The sequence below is a fragment of the Phoxinus phoxinus genome (genome assembly GCF_949152265.1).
Source record: "Phoxinus phoxinus genome assembly, chromosome: 15".
Lineage (NCBI taxonomy): Eukaryota > Metazoa > Chordata > Actinopteri > Cypriniformes > Leuciscidae > Phoxinus > Phoxinus phoxinus.
Genome location: NC_136890.1, coordinates 30973461 through 30997244, shown reverse-complemented (window position 1 = coordinate 30997244; position 23784 = coordinate 30973461). Strand labels below are relative to the sequence as shown.

General features: G+C 35.6%; 1 protein-coding gene across 2 annotated transcripts in view; it reads right to left on the bottom strand.

Annotated features, from left to right (window-relative positions):
- The window catches only part of dock5 (dedicator of cytokinesis 5), a 60639-nt gene that overhangs the window by 16594 nt on the left and 20261 nt on the right, over positions 1-23784 (bottom strand). Inside the window, exons 18-39 of one of the 2 annotated variants that reach the window (XM_079637658.1) lie at positions 23132-23312; positions 22522-22619; positions 22349-22438; positions 20588-20688; positions 20227-20361; positions 18556-18667; positions 18106-18176; positions 16677-16783; positions 16432-16568; positions 15804-15899; positions 15436-15534; positions 14921-15091; positions 12156-12256; positions 11993-12051; positions 11607-11761; positions 10178-10263; positions 9652-9808; positions 7671-7711; positions 7502-7592; positions 4087-4206; positions 2694-2783; positions 527-631 (exon numbers count right to left, since the gene is read on the bottom strand). In XM_079637658.1, the coding sequence (XP_079493784.1) occupies positions 527-631; positions 2694-2783; positions 4087-4206; positions 7502-7592; positions 7671-7711; positions 9652-9808; positions 10178-10263; positions 11607-11761; positions 11993-12051; positions 12156-12256; positions 14921-15091; positions 15436-15534; positions 15804-15899; positions 16432-16568; positions 16677-16783; positions 18106-18176; positions 18556-18667; positions 20227-20361; positions 20588-20688; positions 22349-22438; positions 22522-22619; positions 23132-23312 (2403 nt within the window). Of the gene's footprint in view, positions 1-526; positions 632-2693; positions 2784-4086; positions 4207-7501; positions 7593-7670; positions 7712-9651; positions 9809-10177; positions 10264-11606; positions 11762-11992; positions 12052-12155; positions 12257-14920; positions 15092-15435; positions 15535-15803; positions 15900-16431; positions 16569-16676; positions 16784-18105; positions 18177-18551; positions 18668-20226; positions 20362-20587; positions 20689-22348; positions 22439-22521; positions 22620-23131; positions 23313-23784 lie in introns of both variants that reach the window. The other variant, XM_079637659.1, reaches the window with a different exon arrangement.

The window sequence follows — 23784 nt, the reverse complement described above, 5'->3', positions numbered from 1 at the left end:
CTGTTTGAAACGGAGAGAGTAAAAATGTAAATTGAAGACTGTAAGCCACTGCTATTAACGTACTGGCAGCCAAGTTCTTTCTCTGTTTAAGTGATTTTCATGGCTTGATATCTGGCATGCAGAACCAATAATAACTGCACAAAGCCTATCATTTCATTAGATGTCTAAGGGGCTCTTGTATCTGTAAAAGTAAGTCACCAGGGTTTCCAAACCCCTGACTGTGAAAACAAAAGTATTATATTCTTGTTAAAACCCAATTACTCTGAGAGCTCTTTGGGGAGAGCTCCAATCAGAATATCTGTTTTCCTTTGGCAATGCTTGATGCCGAAATGCCCAACAGCGAGCCGACCCTGCCAGCGTGTTTGTGTCACTGTTTAATCCATACTTTACACCGCATAAACAACAGAAAATTAGACATTTGAGCACCAAATGGCAGAACAATTCTCCAAGTTGTCGTTTGAAAATCGCATCCCGCATGAAATCCATTAAAACAGGGAAAACTGGACCACAGCAGCCATTCACTCACCCTGAGGAAGGAGGGGAAACCTTGACCGTAGTATCCCACCGCAAAATATTCGGGCTGAGGTCTCATAGCGTGCATGATGTTCTCATAATACTGTGCCTGCTGTTTCTGTGTACAAAACAACTGCTGTTTTTACATTTGAATGAGCAATTAAGGCATTTAAAAGTCAAGCATAAAAGGAATAGTTCAGCTGAAGACGAAAGCACTGTCATCATTTGCTCATCCTCAAATCTGTAGCACTTTTTTTTCTTCCTTAGAACATAAAAGGAGAATTGTATGCGTGTTCACGCTGCTCTTCTTCATACAATGAACTTGAAAGAGGTCATAATACTTGTGAAATATTGCAATTCCCGTTAAGTCATATGACAGCTTTGGGCGAGGAAACATTTTGATATTGCACATATTCATCTATTTTTGACCGTTCTGATGGCTCCAAAAAACTGTTGCGTAACTAGTTTGACCTCTATTGCACGTAATCCCGCTAATACAAAGGCTTCAGTCAACTTCAATTACTGTTATCTGCCCCATAATGCATTTGATCAAAGCACTTAACCCCTGGTTCTTCCAATACTTGGAAAGACCAACAATTATGATCCTTTTAGTAGCTTATTTTAAGAGGTTAATAATAATCAAGGTCGTAGTAGTCATTATAAAAAAAAAAGTAATTGTTGTAATTGTTCCTACAGCTCTCTGATAAAAATGCTTTTGATACCGTGACACTTTTAATTGTGGCAGTCTAAGTGGCAGCATTTTCTAGGTCGTAGGAGAGCCTGTAATTTATATTTATATATATATATATATATATTCATTCATAAATGGAGATTATTATCGTTCAGAATCAGATTTTGGAACCCCTCTGTGTAAATGTGTCTCTCGGCCTCACAGATCATGTGGCTCTTTTTTAGACAAATATGGAATTGCAATTGTGTTTCCCTTCAATATTTATTAACCTCATATTATTTCCATCACAAAACTTTTGCGAGCAAAACACAAAGATCGTTGGGTGAACACAAATGTTTCGTGAGAGAACACAAAAGCAACATTCTTAGTTTTCATGTGCCTTTTGAGAGTTATGGCAGAGGGTGTTTCACACTAGGAATATATTATATAATATGCAAGCCATACACAGAGTTGTTATTGTTAGCTTAAGCTAAAACTATTAATCTTTTCAATAATTGAAATAAAGCTGAAATAAAAAAAATAGGATATACATATTACAATTAGAAATGTTGCCTTGGAAACTAACTGAAATATGTTTAAGTTGAATTATTAAAATATAAAAGCACAAAATTACTAGAACTTAAACTATAAATAAAACTGTAAATATAAAAATAAAAGCTAATTAAATGCATTAATACATATTACACTAGTGCATAAATAATACTAAACAATATTTGCACAACAAATATGGTGGTTTTATGCTGTTTTTGTCATTGTGGAGTTTGACAGCACTCCTGTTCACTTTAAACGTGTGGGAACATTTTCCAGCCTGAACATTCAGCGAAATATCTCCTTTTGCGCTCCGGCGATAAAGAAAAATAAAATTGGGTGCGGAATGACATAGGGATAAGTAAATGATGACAGAATATACATTTTTAAGTGTTCTACATATACTTAAGCTTTGGTATTGTTACTGTACATTCCATCCAATGATTTCAATTCACACAAGAATTGAGAAAAATAGGATTTATTCAGAATAAATGGGAAAAAATTGCAAAAATTGGCCAAATTTACCTAAAATCCACCAAACTAATGTATGGCACATTTTGTGCACCACAGGACAGAACTGATCAAATTGAAGTCAGCTGCCAAGTGTGAACTTGACAGAGCCAAAGGCAGAACTGAGAGGAGTGTGTGTAACTGCTACAGTAGCCGTTATCGCACACGTTTCCTTCCTCCTCTTGCTTGCAAATTTCAATGCTTATTTCCTGTGCTGAGTGACGGCTGCTACCCAGCCGGCAGCGTGATGGATTACCAACCCAGAACGTGAATCAATAAGAAGTGCGTGAATCAAAACGCGCTTAAGCTTTAGCTTTTGTCTCGCTAAAATGTTTGTACATCACAGAGCATCTCCTGTTCTGGCAGAAGCTCAGGGGAGGCTCGTCTGCGGCGTTACCTTCAGATCGCATTCACAAAGAAACGAGAGGGAATTCTGTCACGTCTGTCTTACCAGCAGTTGACTGAGCTCTATGAAATCAAACATTTGGTTTTCGTGAAGTTTAACAAGCTGTTTGGCCATCTCGATGGCCTTCTCCCACATCTGTGGACAAAGAACAAACAAACAATAAATGAGAACGTGTTGATGGCAACACATCTGCTGTTTATTCTTCTTTAAGGAACAGCTTTTCAATAATGAAACATCTGTTATCATTTAGTCTCCCTTACAGTGTTCCAAATCAATGACTTTCTTCATTAAAGATAAAAAAATACATGTTGTCCATACAACTTGTGCGCTATATAAGTATTTTGAAGTCAATACAATCATTACGTGTGAGGGACTAAATTTAAAAACATGATGCGTTGTGACATGACACAGAGCAAAAGTCAACTTGACATCTATATACTGTATATACAGTATATATATTCTTCAAAATGTGTCATTGTGCTCTACGGAAGAGAGGGAGTAATACAGTTATGATAAACACAAAAGCATGTTTTCTTTTTGGGTGAAATATATCTTTAAATGCACAACCGTTGAAGATTTTGGGGTCAGTAAGAGTTATTATTATTTTATTTTTTTTAAGTAATTAATACTTTTATTCAATAAGGATGCATTAAATTGTTCAAAAGTGACAGTAAATAGAAAATCCGTTAAATTTACAGTGTACTGCTGTCGGTGCCAGTTTTACAGACTTAATTTTAAATTTACAGTGATAAACCATATTTCATTATCTGATATAATGTTAATTTACTGACCTATTGAAGTATTAATATCTGTTTTGTACCATACACTGACAACCAACAATCACAGACAGCAGTGATAGTTTTTTTCACTGTAAATTATACAATGAGTTGTTCTTTTTCACTTTTAAAAACTGTAAATTTAACGGTATTTTACAGTAAAATTACATTAAATGTACGATTAGATCGATCACAGTTATTTACCTTATATAGTAAGGAAACTTTGTCAACCAATTAACAGTTTTTCACTGTAGCATTTTTACAGTATTTTACCGTTAAAATCACGATTTTACAGTAATGTTTCAAAAGATTTCTATTTCAAATAAATGCTGTTCTTTTGAACTTTCTATTCATCAAAAAATCCTGATTTTTTTTTTTAAATCATGGTATCCACAAAAATGTGAAGCAGTTTTCAACATTGATAATAATGAGCAGCAGTTTCTTGAGCAGCAAATCAGCATATTAAAATGATTACTGAAGGATCATGTGACACTGAAGACTGGAGTAATGATGCTGAAAATTACAGTTTAAAAAAGACATTTAAAAAAATTCTAAAAACAGCTCTTTTCTGTTCTTTACAGCTGAACTTCCCTAAAACGGGTGTGAATGGCATGTAAAAGTCATTAAATGAAAGCGTTTTCATTAGATTTAGATGTGCATACTTTGCCCTTGTCCAGATTGCACATGATTTCCTGAAAAAGTCTTTCCTTCAGCTCTTGTTGTGTCCAGCCCTGAGCTCCGTCCCGTGGGATCAGGTGGGGCGCACACGGCTTGTCGGACCACTAGAAAGAGATTGCACAGTTCAGTCACGGCCAATCACACTGATCTGCTAATCACCAAACTATGTTGCAACTTTAACCAGCACACCGCAAGAGCAATACTGCAATCTGAGTGCAGAATGCAAACCAGACTGAGTTAAGCAGAATAATATGATTTTGGGGAGTGACAGGCTAAATGTTTGGCTTTTATAAAGATTTGGAGGATAACAACTGACTTTCATTAGTTTTTCAAAGCAAAGGTCATGTCATTTCCAAATCTACAGACATCCTTGTCATTGAATAATAAACTATTTTATAATAAAAATTAAGCAAATTGTGAATGTGTCAAATCTCTTTAAAGGGTTAGTTTACCCAAAAATGAAAATTATTATTATTGTCGTTCCAAACCCTTAAAACTTTTGTTCAACTTCAGAACACAAGCTGCGTTTCCATTATTCTATCCCAGAAAAGATATTTAGATATTGGTTAATTATTGTTCTAGTTTTTAGCATAGTGTGATCTACTGCACTCTGATTGAAACATTTGTTTACATCATACATTTTTGTTGTGTATGGTTTTATTGAGTCATTAAACTTGCTATTTAGAGGACAACACGGAAGTTTGTATATCTTTAACCTATTTTTGCTAAATAATTCAAATCCGTGATAAAAACACACAGAAAATTATAGTGTCACATGCCTACTCATGACCTTAAGACATTTTGATCTAAAGGTATGCTTAAATGATTGCAATTACTGTAAAAGACAAATATGAATTATGAATGCATATCCATTTTTCTATAAACGTCTAATTAAAAACACTTTTTATGGATGATTGGACTGAAAATCAGCTTAAAGAATGTGTATTTGCAAATAGCTCAAAAATAAGATTTAATTGAGTTGATTACTTGTTTTCGAATTATTTGTTTTAATTCACTTTTATTTAAGTAAGTTTTAATTTGCTTCCTTTTTTGGACACTACAAACTTCTCATAATTTGAAGGAAGAAATAAATTGGAAATTATTGCTGCGTTTAAACTTTTGAAAGTTATATATATATAACTTAAATAATAATAATTCATTACATTTATATAGAAGATACCAAAGAACCATGTCAATATTATTCAGGGAAATAAGAATTTCTTATCAAAGTGATAAAATGTTGCAAAAATGAGTACACCCTCCTGAAAGTTACTAAATCAAATAAATAAAAAAATGTTTTGTTGCAAGTTAAAGGCATTTTGTGAGTAATTCCTTGACAATTAAAAGTTATAAAGCCCATTGAATCATTCTCAAGACTTAATTTTGACAACAATGGAACCATTTGAAAGAGAACTGTCAGTAGATTTATTTCTTTGCACAAAAGAGGACATTGGTACAATATAATTACCAGAGCAATGTTCTAAGCGTGAAAATATATCCCTGAAACAATACGGCCTTCACTTTAAGCTTTCATTTTGTATGAATGAGTGATTTTTTTGTTAAGAAAAGAGCAGGAGAAATGCCAAGCAAGTGTCCCAGAGCTGGAAACAGAAGAGGGAATGTTTCATCTTACACAGTAAGACTCAACGTGCAGAAGTGAAATGCATTGTAGTCGTCTACACAGGAACTACTACTGTAGCCAACGCACAAGAAACTCCTTTAGCCTTTTCCAAGACCCATATTAACTTCTGCTAATCTATACTCTGGACTCATGAGACCAAATCAATCATTTGGGAACTAACAGCATCCAAAAAGGGATTGGGGGAGTTGTGCTTAATCAATGTGTCATGAATTTTCACACCATTGAGGGATGTAATTCAAAATCTTAAAAAATCATTTTTCTTATTCCATGCCTCATTCCAACCTTAACACTATTTGGGGATTTTGTAGAGACAAGAGCAACACTCCTTATCAAACATCAGGGCCCTCTAGGGGCCCTAACATACACCCGGCGCAATGCAGTTATCATTTTCACGTCCTGTGCACGTTGTTTAAATTGCAAATGCATTGTATTTTTTGCGTTTTTGCATTTTATTGGATAGGACAGTAGCTAGACAGGAAGCGAGGTGGGAGAGAGAGAGAGGGATGGGATCGGATCGGGAACAGTGTTAATTTTGACAGTAAATTTTGATTTAGTTTTAGTCATAGTCTTTTGACTAAAATGCCATTTTAGTCATCTGAATTGTTTTAGTTTTAGTCTAGTTTTTGTCGACGAAATACAATAAGATTTTAGTCGACTAAATCTATAGTAGATTTCTATAGTAAATCTATAGTAGATTTAGTTGACTAAAATCGAATGGGTTTTGTTAAATTGTAATGCATTAATTTAGAATTTCTCTAAAATGTCCAAACCGATTATATATTCCCATAGAAAACATGTATTAACCTGTTAATATGAATAATTTTTAAAGTTTGAACATGCAATACAGGAAGATTTAGCACTGTGACATAACATAATATCTTAAAATTAAATAAAAACACTTCTCCTAAAGTAGAACAGTCAAGTTTCTTCAATTCTTCAATGAATGATGCAGTCTTTAACTTACATAGGCTACATCATTCTTTATTCTTTCAAGCAGATATATTTATTTGTATAAATTAAATATAATTAATCCTTATTAAAGCTATTAAAGAGCAGAGAATACTTTTCTCCTTTTATTTTGTTGTTTGATCAATATTAAGTGTACAGACGGCATTAGGTTTATTACGCACTGTCACTTTAAGACCGAGTGTGCAGATCCAATTGCACTGCTGATGCACTGTACGTTCTGTAAAGACATAACCGACTGTGTTTACGTGAATGCTCTACAAAACGGACATTTAGACATACTGTTGTGTGTATTTGTCCATTCAGACGCAAAAGCTCAATTCAGTCCTTGCGTGCAGCGCGCTCTTGTGCAGGGCTGCACGCTTCGGGTCGTGTGTGTGTTCGCACAGAAAAACAAACCGAATAAAGTTCTCTTTCACGTCGTCATTATTATTCAGATCTATCCATATGTCTGCTCTTCTCTTTTTCCCGTTTACATTTTTTAACGATTTATGAGGCATGCACTTCCCCACGAGGCTATCGGTGCCGACATGCAACCCTTCATTTAAGCAAAATTGGCTAATTTACTTATTTTTCAGATATTGATATCACGTTTTTCTCTGTTTTTATTTAGTATACATTTAATAAATGTATTTTTTTTCATCTTTCCATGAATTACAATCATTTAGAAATAGAAAAGCATCTTTATGTTCAGAGGGGGTGTAATCAATAATCATTTATGAGATATGCATAGATGTCAGCCTCTAACCATAACCGTGACCAACACAAAGCGAATCATTTTTGGTCCAAACCTCCAACAGTTCAGCATGCAGCAGCAGGGTGTAGGCAGCCTCTGTGTAATTCTCACAGGCCAGATGTAGATCACGTAACTTGTACAAATATCTAATGAAAGACCACAAAACATTCAGATTCATGTGTGGGTCAACAAGCCAATAACTTTCAATCATCTGGCACACTTACCGGATATAAATATCCTCCCTTTTCTTTTCTTTGTAAAAGTTCTGTGGGCATGAGAGAGAAGATACATGTGATTTTCATGAAAGTATTTAAACATCTTATATTCCTGATTAGATGAATCTACACTGTTAGTAAAAAAAAGGTTTTAATGGGGTTCTATATAGAACGCTAGGGTCCTTAACACAATTTTTAAAAAACGCTTTATGCCAGAAAAATGGTTCTGTTATAAGGGAAAGGTCTTTAACGTTTGCATACAACTTTCATGTTCAACAGGTTATTTTGGGGTTCCGGCAATACAAACAATACATTTGTATTGTAAAGCATGTAGAGGGCACTGCAAGTGCTGTAAAGCCAGAGTTCATTGCACTTCTATATGTGCATGTGTGGGTGCTTGTACAAACAATGATGGTGGAGACGATAAGAGATCCAGTGATTGTGAGTGATAATGATAATTCATGTGAGAGACCATGAGAATTCACTGTTGTTGTTTTTGATGTTATTGCTGTTTTTTTGTTATGCTAAGCAAACCTTTAAGAGTTTTGGACAAATTGACTATATTATTCTTTTAACAATTTGACATAACATAAATATTGCCTTTCAATAATAATTGTGTCTTATTCTTTCTTATATGATTACATTTTTAAATGTATTCACCTGGTACACTGAAAGCATTTCACTTTTATAAGGAAATTAATCAACATTGAGAATAACTTTCAAAGTTGTGGTAAAAAAAAGTATTTTCAACCACTTGTCTGTGTCTTGAAAAGAATAAAGGTTCAAGACTTACACAAGCATACATTATATATATATATATATATAATATGCCAATGGACTTCCTGTGGTCAATAAATAAAATAGACACCACATCCTCATTTGTAGCGTATTTGGTTTAAAATTTGTAGCCAAAACCCTTTTTAGGACAGCGGCCATATTGAATTTAGGGAATTTGGGGGGTCTGATATACCCAATCATAAATGTAAGTATTCCCATGGGTTTCCAATGGTCAAAAAGGGTAAAATAGACATCAAGTTTGTATTTGTATCTCATCTGGCTCAAAATCTATAGCTGAATCCCTTTCAGGCGGCGGCCATATTGGATTTGGACGCCATCTTGGTCTCAGGGACCATTGGCTCGGGCGCCCTGGCTAAATAATTTCAGTATGCCCTCAGCTACATCTGTGCCAAATTATGTGCTTGTAGATGAATTTGTGTGAACAATGGAGTGTAAGGCCCCATACTACAGTCAAAACTGCTTTTTTGGACAGCGGCCATATTGGAATTGGAGGAATAAGGGGGGACAAAGCAGTCAGGAGAGTTAGTAGATTAACGTTGGAGGATTTTAACTTGAAAAACGGTGTATACAGACGTCTTTCCGCGACTCTACAGCGATCTGTCAGACACATTAAAGAGCCACAAAACGGTATGTATTGTTAAAATTTCTTTAAAAAATGACCAAATGTGAAAGTTGAGACTTTGTTTAATATCAAAAGTAAGCTGGTCTGTCCTGTCTGTCAGCGTGTTGTCAGTGTCCTCTCTGCTCCGCGATGTATTTTTCACTGCATGAGAACATGATGGGGCGTGGAAGCGGCGTGGCTTGTCAGACATAGCAACAGTAACTAAAGGGGCGGGTCTTTGCGAACGGTCAATTACACATTACTACAAAGTAAGTATAGTAAGTAACACTATACTATAGTAAGTACATGTTGGTAATTAATATTATTCAGTACTTATTTGAGTAAGTACAATGTAACCACGTCACCTTAAAATAAAGTGTAACCAAACCTTTTCTTCTAAGAGTGTACAGCAAGACTTCTTTAGTCAATTAGCTTCACAAATCAAGTCCTGCTGATGAAAAGTGTGTTCCACCAAACTGGACCAGCACCAAACCACTAGTCCTCGCTGGTCTTTTCAGCAGGTTGAGCGCATGATAAAGAATGTTTTCGAAAACTAAAGATGCGTTTGAGTTGACGCGGCCCGGTTCTCACCAGGACGTTGACGGTGCAGCTCATGCGGAGCTCGGGGCTCTCGTCGTGGTTGATGGTGCGGTAGGCCAGCAGGTTCTCCAGCAGACTACTCAAGAGCAGAGCCAACTCCTCACCAGGCTGACACAGATACCGATGCAGCCGACAGCGCTCCAACAGTCTGGACACAACACAAACCGAGACATATGTAGAAACTACAGAAAACAATAGAAGCACAAGGCAATCAAACATATTTGAGTGGCAGCACAAGGTTCACTCTTAAAAATCAAGATTTTCACCAGTGATGCTATAGAAGAACCATTCTTTTTTGGCATCTGATCTATGATTCCTTGAAGAACTAATGGAACCTTTCAATTCCACAAAAGGTTCTTTATAGAGGAAAAGGGTTCTTTAGAATTTTAAAACTCAAAGAAAAGTCTGGTTCTTTTAAGACCTGTTCACCGAAAGATAGTTCTTATATGGCATCGCTGCAAAAACCTCCTTTTGGAAACATTATCTTTAAGAGTATAAGGGGAGAGAAAGATCTCACATTTTTTCCAGCAGAATCTTGTATTGTTCATCACCACGGCCTCCTTCAACTTCCTGGTCCAGTTTTGTGATTAGCTCATTCTCAAACTGCAAAGCACACAAATGCTTCATCAAACTCTCTGAGCATCATGTAGGAGTCTACATAGGCAACATCTTAATAGACATGGGCCTTCCCAGGTAGCTGATCTGAATGCTCTTCATGGTCAGTAACTCAAGCACCCACACAAATAGAGAACACTTAGCTGATTTCAATAGAAACTGTCATTAGCATTAGAAGTGTAGCAATACATTGATAATAATACATCATATCATTAGACATTTCACAGATCCATATCAGTGTTGGGGGTAATGCATTACAAGTAACGTGAGTCGCGTAATCAGATTACTTTTTAATAGTAAAGTAACACATTACTTTTAAATTTACAACAAAATATCCTGCTTCATATTCCTCTGCGATCCAGAATGGCAGTGAATTTTCTTTTTTCTTCAGCCTTAGGCTTGTTAATTTCACTTTTGGTGTGAAAGGGCCTTTACATTTGCCAAAAATGTAACTTTTGTTTCTTTATAGGCATTAAAAACAAACAAGCAAGCCCTGCCCAGGTGAGAAAAACGAACGCAAAAGTAACGTAACGCATTACTTTTTCAAATAAAACGCAATTGGTTACTTTTTTAGGGAGTAACTCTATATCGTAACGCATTACTTTAAAAAGTAAATTTCCCCAACACTGATTATTATAAATATTCATTTTTAAGATGCACCTCTATCTTTTTAGTTGATTTTTTCTAAAGAAATACCTCTCAAAAGAGACCACTAGAGGTAAATGAGATGTCAAATTGTCACTGCAGCTGTCATCAAATATTTGATCTTTATTTTTTAAATGGATTTATTTTTCTGTAAAAAAATATTTTTTCAACGACTGGAGCACCTCATTTTGTTGCGTATGTCCTATGGGGAATACTAGATTTGCACATTTTAGAAAGAACACTAGTTTGAAAGACTTTCTTGACTTGTCATTGTTTATCTCACTGCACAATCCAATATTGAGCTGTCATCAACTGACTAATAAACTGACTTTTATATATTGATTTTGAATATTGATTTATCAATATATTATTTTTTTTAAACTGCATATTTTTTATATTTCAATTAACAATGATGATGAAAATAATTGCTGTGCATGTACAAATGTTCACAAAATTAACTACATTGTAAATTATCACTTTTTATAATTAAATATATCTATTTTAATTGATAGATATTTCAGCACTAAATAAAAAATCCCAGCACATCTTATAAGTAAGAATGATTTGTCTGTCGACAGCATGAGGAGTGTGCGCATGGCATGCTGCCTAAATAATATGCTGCCTAGGTAGACAACATTTTGGAACAGAAGTTCTCAAAGTAACCCTGGTACAAAAACAAGCCTCACCTTCTGAAAGGTGTGGTTGGGGCTAAAATTGTGTTCACACTGCATCATGTCAAAGAAGATGGGGATGGTGGCTTTCCTCAGGTCAGGCTCGGGCACTAACGTGGCTTCCAGGATCGGTCCAACCATTGCAGGGATGAACTTCATCTTCTCTGGGCCTGGAAGTGACACACATCCAATGATGTCCCAAAATAGCCGTAATGTTCTTTTCCATTTTGTATGCAATATGTACTTTGCCTCAGCCATTAAAGACTAACAGTACAGTAGTGATTTTACTCTCTATAAAAGCAATTTGAACTAAAATAGTCTTTAAGAACATTCTGCAAAATTCCTCTCTACTCTTGACGCTTCTGTAATTGTCTCTGTCTCAAACAGGAAAAAGGTTTTACCAAGATTCTGCCACATATCTCCCAGCTTAAAGCCGATGCTTTTCCGCATGTCTCCGCACCTGTTTACATTTTTAGGAACAAAAGTTTAAATTAATATCAGCCTTCAAAACAAAAACAACAACACTTGAAGGTTAAAATAGACAGAACAATGTCTCCCACTCACTTGTTGAGAATCTTGTCTCGTTTCTCAAGCGAGAAGGATTCCAGCTGCAAGGACTTGTGGGTAAGGAAGGCAACAATCAGGTGAAAGTAGTTGTTCCAAAGCTATTGAGGAAAAACAAAAAGGAAATCATCACTGCAAAACAATTTCCTGAGTACAAAACGGACATGAAAATATCACAAGAATGAGGCAAAGATTCAAAAACATCTGAGTACAGCAATGTCCTGCATTTCAGACTATTGGCCCTTTGCTTACATAACAAAAAACAGTACCAAAACATACCATGGTATTACTAGGTTTAAGACATGCACCAATATCCTAGTATTCGTATATGCATATTGCATAGGGCATATATGTGTGCACAATAAGATGCACAAGTTGAGGTATTATTTTTGTCTGCACAAATGGTGAAGGATATGTTTAATACTTATAAAAATAGTAATTGCACTGACAAAAAGAGGATTTACTGAGGAAAATCTGTATTTATTATTTCATTGTTTCAAGGCCCAGAATTGTCCTCGGTCTACCATTGCAAACCCAGAGCTAGAAATTCACTCGGACGCTGCTTTTAAATTATCCTTGAGTGTTGGGTTACATATCACAGATGATAAGGCATAGTCACGCTTTGAGTATTTAAACAAATTAGCTAGTATTGGTATACTGTAATGCAATTGCTTTTTTAATTGCCTGAGGTCTTACGGGTGAAATACTTCGGATGCACGGGGTGTTGGATGAATGGTAACCAAGCAACAGAAAGTTTAGCTGGATTTTCAACAGCGCTATAGATGATATTTCCCAAATGCCTAAAGTGCACAAGGCTTCCCGTGGGTGCAAAATCCATACGGTTTCCCAAAAGATAATCACAATTGAGCAGCATAAAAACATGTTACATGAGAGCATGTAATCACCAGAAAGCGTTCATACGCTTCATAGAAATGCCCTTACATTATTCTCCTGGAAAAAAATGACATGTACATGCCAATTGCACACTTGCAGAGATGCATGCAGAGATATTCACAGCACTCAAAATATAAAACCAGCGGTCAAATCACTACTGCACAATCTCACACACAAAGATGTTTTATTTTGATCTCTGGTCTTGGTTTTTGCACCAAAAACAGCCATAAATTAGATTTTCATGACCATTTTTTACACTCTCTCAGACCCTTAGGATTAATCAAGATGAAAATTCACAGTTCACATATTAACAGTTCATCACATCATATAAACATCACAGTTCACGCTTTGCTGCGCTTACACGTTGTGGATTTGCTATACCTGGTTTTAGATGGTCCTGCTTAATGATCTAGAACACATTAAAGTGCGTTTTAGAATACTTAATGACTACAATGTGTATTTCCTGGTAGAAACAGAACCATAGATTGGACAATAATAGATTTATTTACTTCTTTTAGATGCCCTTTTCATTCCAACCAACAAAAAAAGAATATATGCTGCCATACAATCTAAGTAGGCAGCAGGTCTTAGCGGGCTGGATGTTGTGCAAACATCAGATGTGGACATCAGATTGCCGTAATGCCTTCCTGCCTCTATATACTGCTTATGAAGGCAGCATTTTTTCAAATTAAGGATTCAGCAGTGGTGTTCTTAGGATTGGGTTGGAAGTACGAGATCTGAAAATTACAGTATGGTTAGTAAAATGAACTCTTTTATCTCAGAAGATTAAAGAAAAATGTAATTCCTTTTAACACAGGCCTTTTAACAACAGACAACATTCATTATGTTCTTATTCAACATACCATTACGGGTCATTAAAGGTTCAATTAATGATTCTGTCAGTAGTTTTACATATTTGAAAAGAAATGCATTTCCATTTCATTTAAAATAGTTCCTACAAAAGACATGTTTACACAGATTTTTCACAACCTTTTTGGTCTTTATTTCACATAATATTTGGCCTTAACAAAACTAAAACAAAAAAGTGGAAACATATTTCATTAATTATTTTATTTTTTTATACCACTGAGAAAACACAAAGTGTGTCTTGTAACCCATCAGTCAGTAACTACGCTATTTAAGCCACACTACAAGATTCGGAAGAGTTCTTCTTTTGTGAATCAGATTACTCTGGTTAAGCTGTATCTTTTTTAATTCATCTATACTATCGTTCAAAAGCTTGGGGTTGATATAATCATGATGTATTTGATCAAAAATACAGTAAAAAACAGTGATATTGTGAAATTTTATTACAATTTAAAATAATTGTTTTCTATTTGAATGTATTTTAAAATGTAATCTATTCCTGTGAAGCAAAGCTGAATTTTCAGCATCATTACTCCAGTCTTCAGTGTCACATGATCCTTCAGAAATCATTCTGATATGCTGATATTCTTCTTAAGAACCATTTATTATTATAATAAAAAACAATTAATTGAAAGTTCACAAGAATAGCATTTATTTGAAATAGAAATCTTCTGTAACATTATAAATGTCTTTACTCTCACTTTTTAACAAAATGAATGCTTCCTTACTGAATGAAAGTATTATTTCTCATTAACCCCAAACTGTGAAGTGCCATTTGTTCTGTCATCAGACAACACTGGCCTCCGAATGTCTTCCGGTTGGAAAAATGGAACCGGTTCTGGTGAATTGCCTACAATGTGCAGTTGTTTCCGGAGCAGTACTGGGAAGCACTGGTGGTTTGCACAACCAGAAACACTATTGCATTTCTGGAAATATAACCTTGGTCTTGCCTGAAGCATAATTGCGTACTTTAAAACCTCTTTGCGAGACCTCGTCAAACTGACCTGTAAGTGGAAGTGAGCGGAGTCCAGAAAGTACTTGTTGAGAACATCAGAGTACTGGTCTATCGCCCGCAGAAAGACTTTCATTTGGAGAAGATTCAGGATCATCCAGTCAGGCGGAAATACGTTGCCCATCAGGTTTTTGAACATGATGAAAGTCTCCATTAGAAAATCCTGGTGGGGGGAGACAACAAAATACACGATTTATTGTTGTTAAGAGCATGTATGTGCATGCCAATGAATTCTATGATTAAATGCAGACCGGCAAATATAGAAATATATGACCGAGCAGGAAAAACAGATGCTAATTTAAAGCGGCGCTTTGAACACACTTATTTTCGTTCTGCTATTAAACCCTGACGCACTTGGACCGACGACGACAGGGAACAGAGCCACATGCGTCGCATCAGGCAGCTGTGCAAAAGGTGGATTATTTATAACTAAACTCTCGGAGCACAGAAGGCTCTTTCTGCATCTGCGATGATGGATGGCTCCTGCGGAGAGAGCGGGAGACTTACGATAATGTCCTGTCTGGTTTTGAAGGTGCTGATGTATTGTGCATAATGCGCGTCTTCCATTTGTTTCAGGATAGCGGTCATGCATGCCAGGTAGTGGCCCTGTGTCCAGAGGAAGAGAAGGAATAATCAATAACTTTACATGTGCTGCCCACACCGCTGAGCAAACTCATAGCCAAGAGCCTGGGCAAAGAAATAAACACGTTAAGTTCAGTGGTGCAGACTGTTGTTGTTATGAGTTTCAAGCAGGTGTGTGTGGGCTTTGCCGCCGTGCGGTCGAAATAACACCAGCTTTGGCAGGAAGGTAAGCGGATTTATCTCTGCTAAATCTTTCTAGAAAAGCTCCATTTTGTGGCGTGCTTGTGTCTTACTATGAAGGGAGAGTCCACGCTCAGGTTGATGACCGTACGGTTGACTCTCCGCAAGAGACGGTCCACAATTAACTTCACATGACCGGACGTGGGACCCTGAAAGGATAAAAAGGTGAATGACATGCACCGAGGGACGGTTGAATGAGTGATGACTGAATCCAGAAACTACTCTCTCTCTGATGAAATGACCTTATTTTGGAAATTTGCAATGCAACTGCTCCAGCAAAGAGCTGCTCACAAGTCACAAGAGTTTGACCTGAAATGCCTGTCTGTCTCAATACATTTCAAACGAAATGTCAACCAATCTTGAATGCGCTGTCATATCAACAAACCAGTGAAATGCATCATGGTTGAAAGATCAGCCTGTCTGTATTCATACAAAAAGTCACTCAATAGTCTTGTGTAGCCAGATATTTCACTATGAAGTAGCCACTGTGACACTCACCAATTCTGCATTTATTTGATTGGTTATACTGTGAAATATTATTACTATTTGAAATACTAATTGAATATATTGTAAGATGTAATTTATTCCAGTGAGGAAAGCCTACATTTACTCCGGTCTTCAGTGTCACATCCGTTAGAAATCATTGAAACATGACGTGGGATGCTCTACCACATCACTCACCACGTTTTTGCAGTCCAGCATGTCCAGTACAGTGCTCAGCAGCTGCACACACGCCTCGAGGTCGGGTTTGTTGGAGTGATCGTCCAGCTGTCCACTCAGCTGATCTGTGATCAGGGGCAACAAAACATCTCTGCAGTCTAGAAGCACAACAGGGAATATGAGGGGTTTAGGATGACACACAGCTTGTGCTCCACGCATTTAGTGTGATGTCGATGAGATAAATTATATGTTGTGTCAAGTCCTACCTGGCTGTTTGAACAGGTTACTCTCAACAATTTTCACCAGACAGCCCAGCTTCTGCCTCACCATCTGAAAATCTGGGATGCTCTCGATGAACTTAGCCAGCTGAACACTGAGAGAAAAAATGTGTTCCACGTGTTAACTATAAATGAATAACGGTACAGAAAACGCAAGTCAGACAGGAATTACATATTTTGAACAAGAAAGAAAAGAACTGACATTTAATATTTTAATATTCACTATCTGTGAAGTGAACATCTGAGACACACAACACTTCATTTGTCTAAACTGGTCTTCAAACATTGGATGTTTACAAGCCTGCTAGAGAGATGTCAACCAATTTTCCACAAGATCTACCGCGCCAAACACATTCTGTCACTGATAATGGTTGAAAGACATTTATACTTTAAAGCTTAAAAAATTAAACAGTTTTTTACTGAATTGCTCATGCTTCAATGAAATACAAGCTTCACATTTCTGTTTTTTTATGCCATGCCAGCTTCCTTGGCTATTTTCATGGCAGGTAAAGAAGTTGAAATATTATAAAAGATTAATTTAAGGTTATTAAAGTTTGCTTTAGATAAAAACTCTAACATGGATGCAGGGCACTATCTCGGAAACTGCTGCTGAGTAATATCATTTCCTGAGAGAACTTAAAACCACACAATTGAATCAAATATCTTTCAGAGATTCTGGGCTCTGGCATGAGGATCATAGCGGTGGATCTTTGTTTGATATCATTAACTTATGTATGATTCTGGAATGTCTAATTCTGCATTGTGTATATATGATCTGATCCCAGCAAATATTGAAAATGAAAATGTGATCTTTACACACAGTAGAAGGGTACATTTCATTCAGTTTCACTGATCCCTTTCATTTAGCAGTTTTTTGATCATGTAAGATACGATGGTAGTTGTAACATTTGAGGGTGGTGGTATTAAACTATAACCATCAGAAACAGCGTTATTTACATTCATACACATACACTCATATTTATTTACATTCATTATTTACATTACATTCATATTTACTTTATGATTTCTGGAAGAAAAAAACAGGGTAACATTTTATTTCGATAGTCCACTTTAGACATTCTACTAACTAGAAGTAACTTTGCAACTACCAGTACATGTCAACTAACTGTCATTAGTATTAGTAGACTGTCTCCTTAATATCTGCTAACACTTTATTTTGTTGGTCCTCCAACAGATATTCTACTGACTATAAGTAACTTGGCAAATACAAGTCAACTTATTCTCCTAACCCGAACCCTAACACCTAACAGTCTACTGACAGTCTACTACACTCTACTAATACTCTAATGAGAGTTAGTTGACATGTAGTTGACAAGTTACTTATAGTTAGTAGAGGGCTTAAGTGGACTATCGAAATAAAGTGTAACCAAAAATAGCAATGAAGTTTTCACTTTACCTGAGCTCTACAGCGTCAAATACCTTCTGCAATTCGTTGATGATGGTGGGAAGATATTTCAAGATTGCTCCCTGTGAGAAAAACAGATATCATTTATATATATATATATATATATATATATAGAAATCATTCTAATAGCTGATTTTTCACTCAAGAAACATTTCAAATTTTTATCAATGTTGAAAGCAGTTGTGCTTCTTAATACTTGTGTGAAAATTGAGATAAAAAAAATCCAGGATTCTCTGATGAATAGAACAGCATTTATTGGAAATAAAAATCTTTTGTAACTGAATAAGAATATTATTTTCTTTAAAATAAAAAATATTACTGACCACAAACTTTTGAACAGTAGTGTGAATCTTTATTTGTGGCTTTTGCAAATGGCTGCGCTCACAAATGACATCTGTAAAGACATCTTCTAAATGTCAATATCCATGTAGTGAAACCTGCCTTTATCTTAACTCCTTCATCCAGAGGTCTGTCCATCAGATTGCTGATCGAGAGAAATAAGGTCCGAATGGAGTCGAGAAACTGCCCCGCATCTTCACTTTTCCCATAAAACCTGACAAATAGCAAACAGAAAAACATTTTGTCAAGAACATTTTAGTGATGCTTGTCCATGCAAACATCAGCGATATGATTCTAGGGTGCTGTGGGTGGATGTTTCATATCATTCATGTCTGTAGTCAGGTCAATGAGTCAACCCTAAATATGAGCAAAAGTAACAGCAATTCTGCTCATAAAGCACCATTAATGGCTGTTTGTCTGTCTATTAGGGCTGTGAAACGATTAATCGCGGTTAATCGCATCCAAAATAAAAGTTTGTGTTTACATAATAAATGTGTACTGTGTATAATTATTTTGTATATATAAATACACACACGTTCATGTATATATTTAGGAAAAATGTGTTATTTATAAATAAAATATTTATAATTTATATATAATATAAATTATATATAAATCTATTTACAGTATATACGGAACATGTAAATATTTATTAAATATATACAAGCATGTGTGTGTATTTAAATATACAAAATAATTATACACAGCACAGACACATTTATTATGTAAACACAAACTTTTATTTTGGATGCGATTAATCGCGATTAATCGTTTAACAGCCCTACTATCTATCCATCTCTAATTCTATCTATTCCTCTATCTATTCCTCTATCTATTCCTCTATCTATTCCTCTATCTATTCCTCTATCTATTCCTCTATCTATTCCTCTATCTATTCCTCTATCTATTCCTCTATCTATTCCTCTATCTATTCCTCTATCTATTCCTCTATCTATTCCTCTATCTATTCCTCTATCTATTCCTCTATCTATTCCTCTATCTATTCCTCTATCTATTCCTCTATCTATTCCTCTATCTATTCCTCTATCTATTCCTCTATCTATTCCTCTATCTATTCCTCTATCTATTCCTCTATCTATTCCTCTATCTATTCCTCTATCTATTCCTCTATCTATTCCTCTATCTATTCCTCTATCTATTCCTCTATCTATTCCTCTATCTATTCCTCTATCTATTCCTCTATCTATTCCTCTATCTATTCCTCTATCTATTCCTCTATCTATTCCTCTATCTATTCCTCTATCTATTCCTCTATCTATTCCTCTATCTATTCCTCTCTCTATTCCTCTCTCTATTCCTCTCTCTATCTATTTCTCTCTCTATCTATTTCTCTCTCTATCTATTTCTCTCTCTATCTATTTCTCTCTCTATCTATTTCTCTCTCTATCTGTTTCTCTCTCTATCTGTTTCTCTCTCTATCTATTTCTCTCTCTATCTATTTCTCTCTATCTATTCCTCTCTCTATCTATTCTATCTATTTCTCTCTCTATTTCTCTCTCTATTTCTCTCTCTATTTCTCTATCTATTTCTCTATCTATTTCTCTATCTATTTCTCTATCTATTTCTCTATCTATCTCTCTCTCTCTCTCTATCTATCACCATGGATGTCCATATGGAGGTTCTTTGTACCAATATAGAAGCAAGTGATTTCTAAAGTATAATGTTTACTGTTGCTTTTTCATTTGCATTGTCAGATGAAGGACAAGTTCAATCAAGCCCACTTTTCGAGAGGAAATAAAGGCCGGTACCCACCTCAAATAGAGAATCCGAGACTGCACGATGAAACGAAAAAGATATTTGAAGGCTTTCAAGGCGGCGTATAGTCGCTCCGTATGAGCCGGGTTCTCGGCATGGCCCACAAAATAATTCAACACTTTGGTCAATTTCCTGTGAAAAGACAAGGCAAACCGAGGCAATTACAGCACGCTTGCAAATAAATACAAGTCACAACTGAGAGTGTCACTGGACAGGTGTATATGGAGAACGGGTTAGAGAAGAAGAGAGTGTTAGCCCGAGTTAGGCAAAGTGAGAATTAAATGTGGAAAAATATGGCCGAGTTATATTAAAACGTATGAACTGTGACACAAAATCCAAACAAGACATGAACTCTTACTGATACGCCAGAGTAGCGCTGAAGTGTTTGCTAATGTAGGTCTCCAAAACAGGGTTGAAATGCTGAAACTTTACGTCCCCAATCAGTGAGATGATGAAAACCTGGACAAATAAAACAATATGAATAGTCATATGACTTTAATCAAGTTTAAAGACAACATTACATTTAAATGTACTTTCTTAATAAATGTATCTTATTGTGAATAATTCAGAAGAAGAAAACCATTTATTTTCATTATATTTCATCAAATTGAAATATCTCAGTCCCTGCCTCTGCAACACTACCTTTCTTTTGTACTTATGCAACCAAAATTGGCAATTGGCAGGGAAAAATATTAATAACCAACTTGATTTTTATATCTTCTGACATGACGCATAACCTCAAAGGATTATTATAAGGCACTAACGTCACTCTCTATCCCAAATGTAATGCAACTACAGTAGTGGTTGAAAAACTGACTGAAATAATAAATAACTACTTAAAAAAATGATGCACGGATAAAGTACACATCATATGGCGGAATAATCTGACTTGTATGTCTGTGAGGGGGAAGACATCCCACATGCAGATGGCCATATGGCGTGTTATGGCATTAAGGTTACTCGTATGAATAACTAATGAAAACGCAATGACTCGGCAGAAGTGGCAGAGCACTCTTTATACAGTTGGTAACTTTAATCTAACTTTTGTGCAATGATTTGGCCCCAACAAGTCACATGATTTATATCACGATGAGAAAACGTACACACCAAAGTTTAATACTTCATACCGCAACTATGAGTAACAGTGAAAGTATCGCTCATTCGGAACAAGCTTCCCACACTATGAATACCACTCCAAAAATGAAGACTTTTTTCAAGATTTAGCCATATCAATTAATAGTCAAATTCAAATCAAATTGAATTGAATAATCCTTACATACAGAATTATTAATATAATAAAGAATTTTAACTGAGTAAAAAAACTAGAGCTTAATAAAACATTTTGTATAAATCTTAAACTTATATTTTCATTTTTATTTGATTTTTTTATGAATACGAATCACAAACTAAACGGTCCATTCCCTTGTTCCACTAAGACTTATACAAAATGTTTTATTGAGCTCTATTTATTTATTTTGTACTTGATTCATAATATGAAAAATATGTAAGGATTATTCAATTCAATTTGATGATATTTTTGTATTAATTGAAATGCGTAAATCTTGAAAAAAGAAAAACTCACATCAGAGGCCCATACGGAAGAAAATTAATAATTGAATAAAGCCGTTATTTTTGTTGTTTTTTGCGCACAAAAAGTATTCAGGTCGCTTGATAAACTTAAGGTTAAGTCACTGTAGTCACTTGGACTATTTTAACGATTTATTTACTTTTCTGGGCCGGCAGATGAAATGACCTAGCAGTTTGTGAGACAGCTCTCAGATTTCATCAAAAATATCTTAATTTGTGTTCCAAAGATGAATGAAAGTCTTACGCGGTTGGAACAACATGAGGGTGAGTAATTACTGACAGAATTTTCATTTTTGGGTGAACTAACCCTTCAAGCTTTGGTGTGCAACTTCTATTCGGGATACTTCACACTTACACTTATGTGGTATGTTGGGACCAAATCACTGCACTGATTGACAGGAAAGTTTACATGTAATTTATTTGATTGTTCCTTGATATTTCCAGGTTTTCCATTACTGGAAAAACTCCAAAACAGAAGCATAGTTGGCAACTAGTGGATCTCCGAAGAGCGAGTTAAATAATCAATACTTGCCAAGGCATTGAAAACTAGTGTATCATAGGTTTCTTCCTCTGAGGTCTCCATCATGATATTAAAGAGAGCGTCTAGTGTGTCCTGCAGGAACTACAGAAACACACAACAAACACGTTAGATCATAAAGCAGCATTTTGCAGAAGGCCAAGTGTTGCGTTTTCTCACAACCTTACTTTAATAATCTCCCCTCCATCTACTTCCATCAGTTTCTGAAGAATTTCTTCAAGTCTCTCAGTGTTCGATCTCCAGTTGAGAAGCCCCAGAAGGTCAACTGAGTCGGAGGAAATTTAAAAAGTTTAACAAATCCAGCTACTGCAAGAACTTTGCTGTTTCATACTGTGGGAGTTTAGCACAAAATTAAACTTTTGTCATTTTCTATTTTCATCCCTCTTCTTCCAAATCATATGATCACATGTGATCATTCCTTTAAGGTTTCTGCTAAATGAATACATGACGTTAGCTAACTGCGTGATTTTCTTAGAACTGTGTATTTCTGCCATATGGACATTATGTTGACACAGTCACCTCTGATCACAGATTAATCTTAATTGTAACTAGAAAAAACGTAAAGCTGCTTTGACGATATGTATTGTAAAAAGCGCTCAAATAAATGTGAAAATGAAATCTGAAGGTAATGGGTGTATTTAAATTTAATATGCAAAGGTATGAGGGTAAACTATGATAAAATTGTCATTCTTGGGCAAGATATTGTGGAAATATTGAAATGTAAAATATAATAAATGACTGAGGTGAAAGTGCTGTTGATTTTACTAAAGGAAATACCGTTTTGAGTAAGCTTTGTAGAGCAGGTGAGGGTGGCGATCTGGAAGCTGTCTTTGGTGATAGGAATGAGACCGGCATGATGGAAGGATTTTCCCGTTTGTCTCTCTTTCTCTTCCACTTCAGCATACAAGCCAGGCAGAGTCAAATACGTCTTGGCATCGTCAGTTTTCTTCACATCCACCTGTAGGAACAGAAGAGGAACGTGTAGCGGCACTGCGTGTTTGAAACAGAAAAGCCACATGACACGGAACGACAGCAGATACTGCAGGTATAAAGAGAAGTTCAGAAAAGTTTGAAGAGACCCAAAGGTTACATGGTAAGATGAGTTTAACTGACTGAAGTGCTTTCAGCGGAGAAAGAACACTACTTTTCAAAAGCTTGGGGACAGTAATATATTTTTTATTTGAAAGATATTAATACATTTCACATTCAGCTAGGATGCCTTCAATTGATCAAAAGTGACAGTAAAGACATTTATAATGTTTCAAAAGATTTCTATTTTAAATAAATGCTTTAAATAAATTCTTTTGAACTCTCTATTCATTAAAGAATCCGGAAAAAAAAAAAAATCACGGTTTTCACAAACTGTTTTTTAACATTGATAATACTCAGAAATGTTTCTTGAGCAGCAAATCAGCATATAAAAATGATTT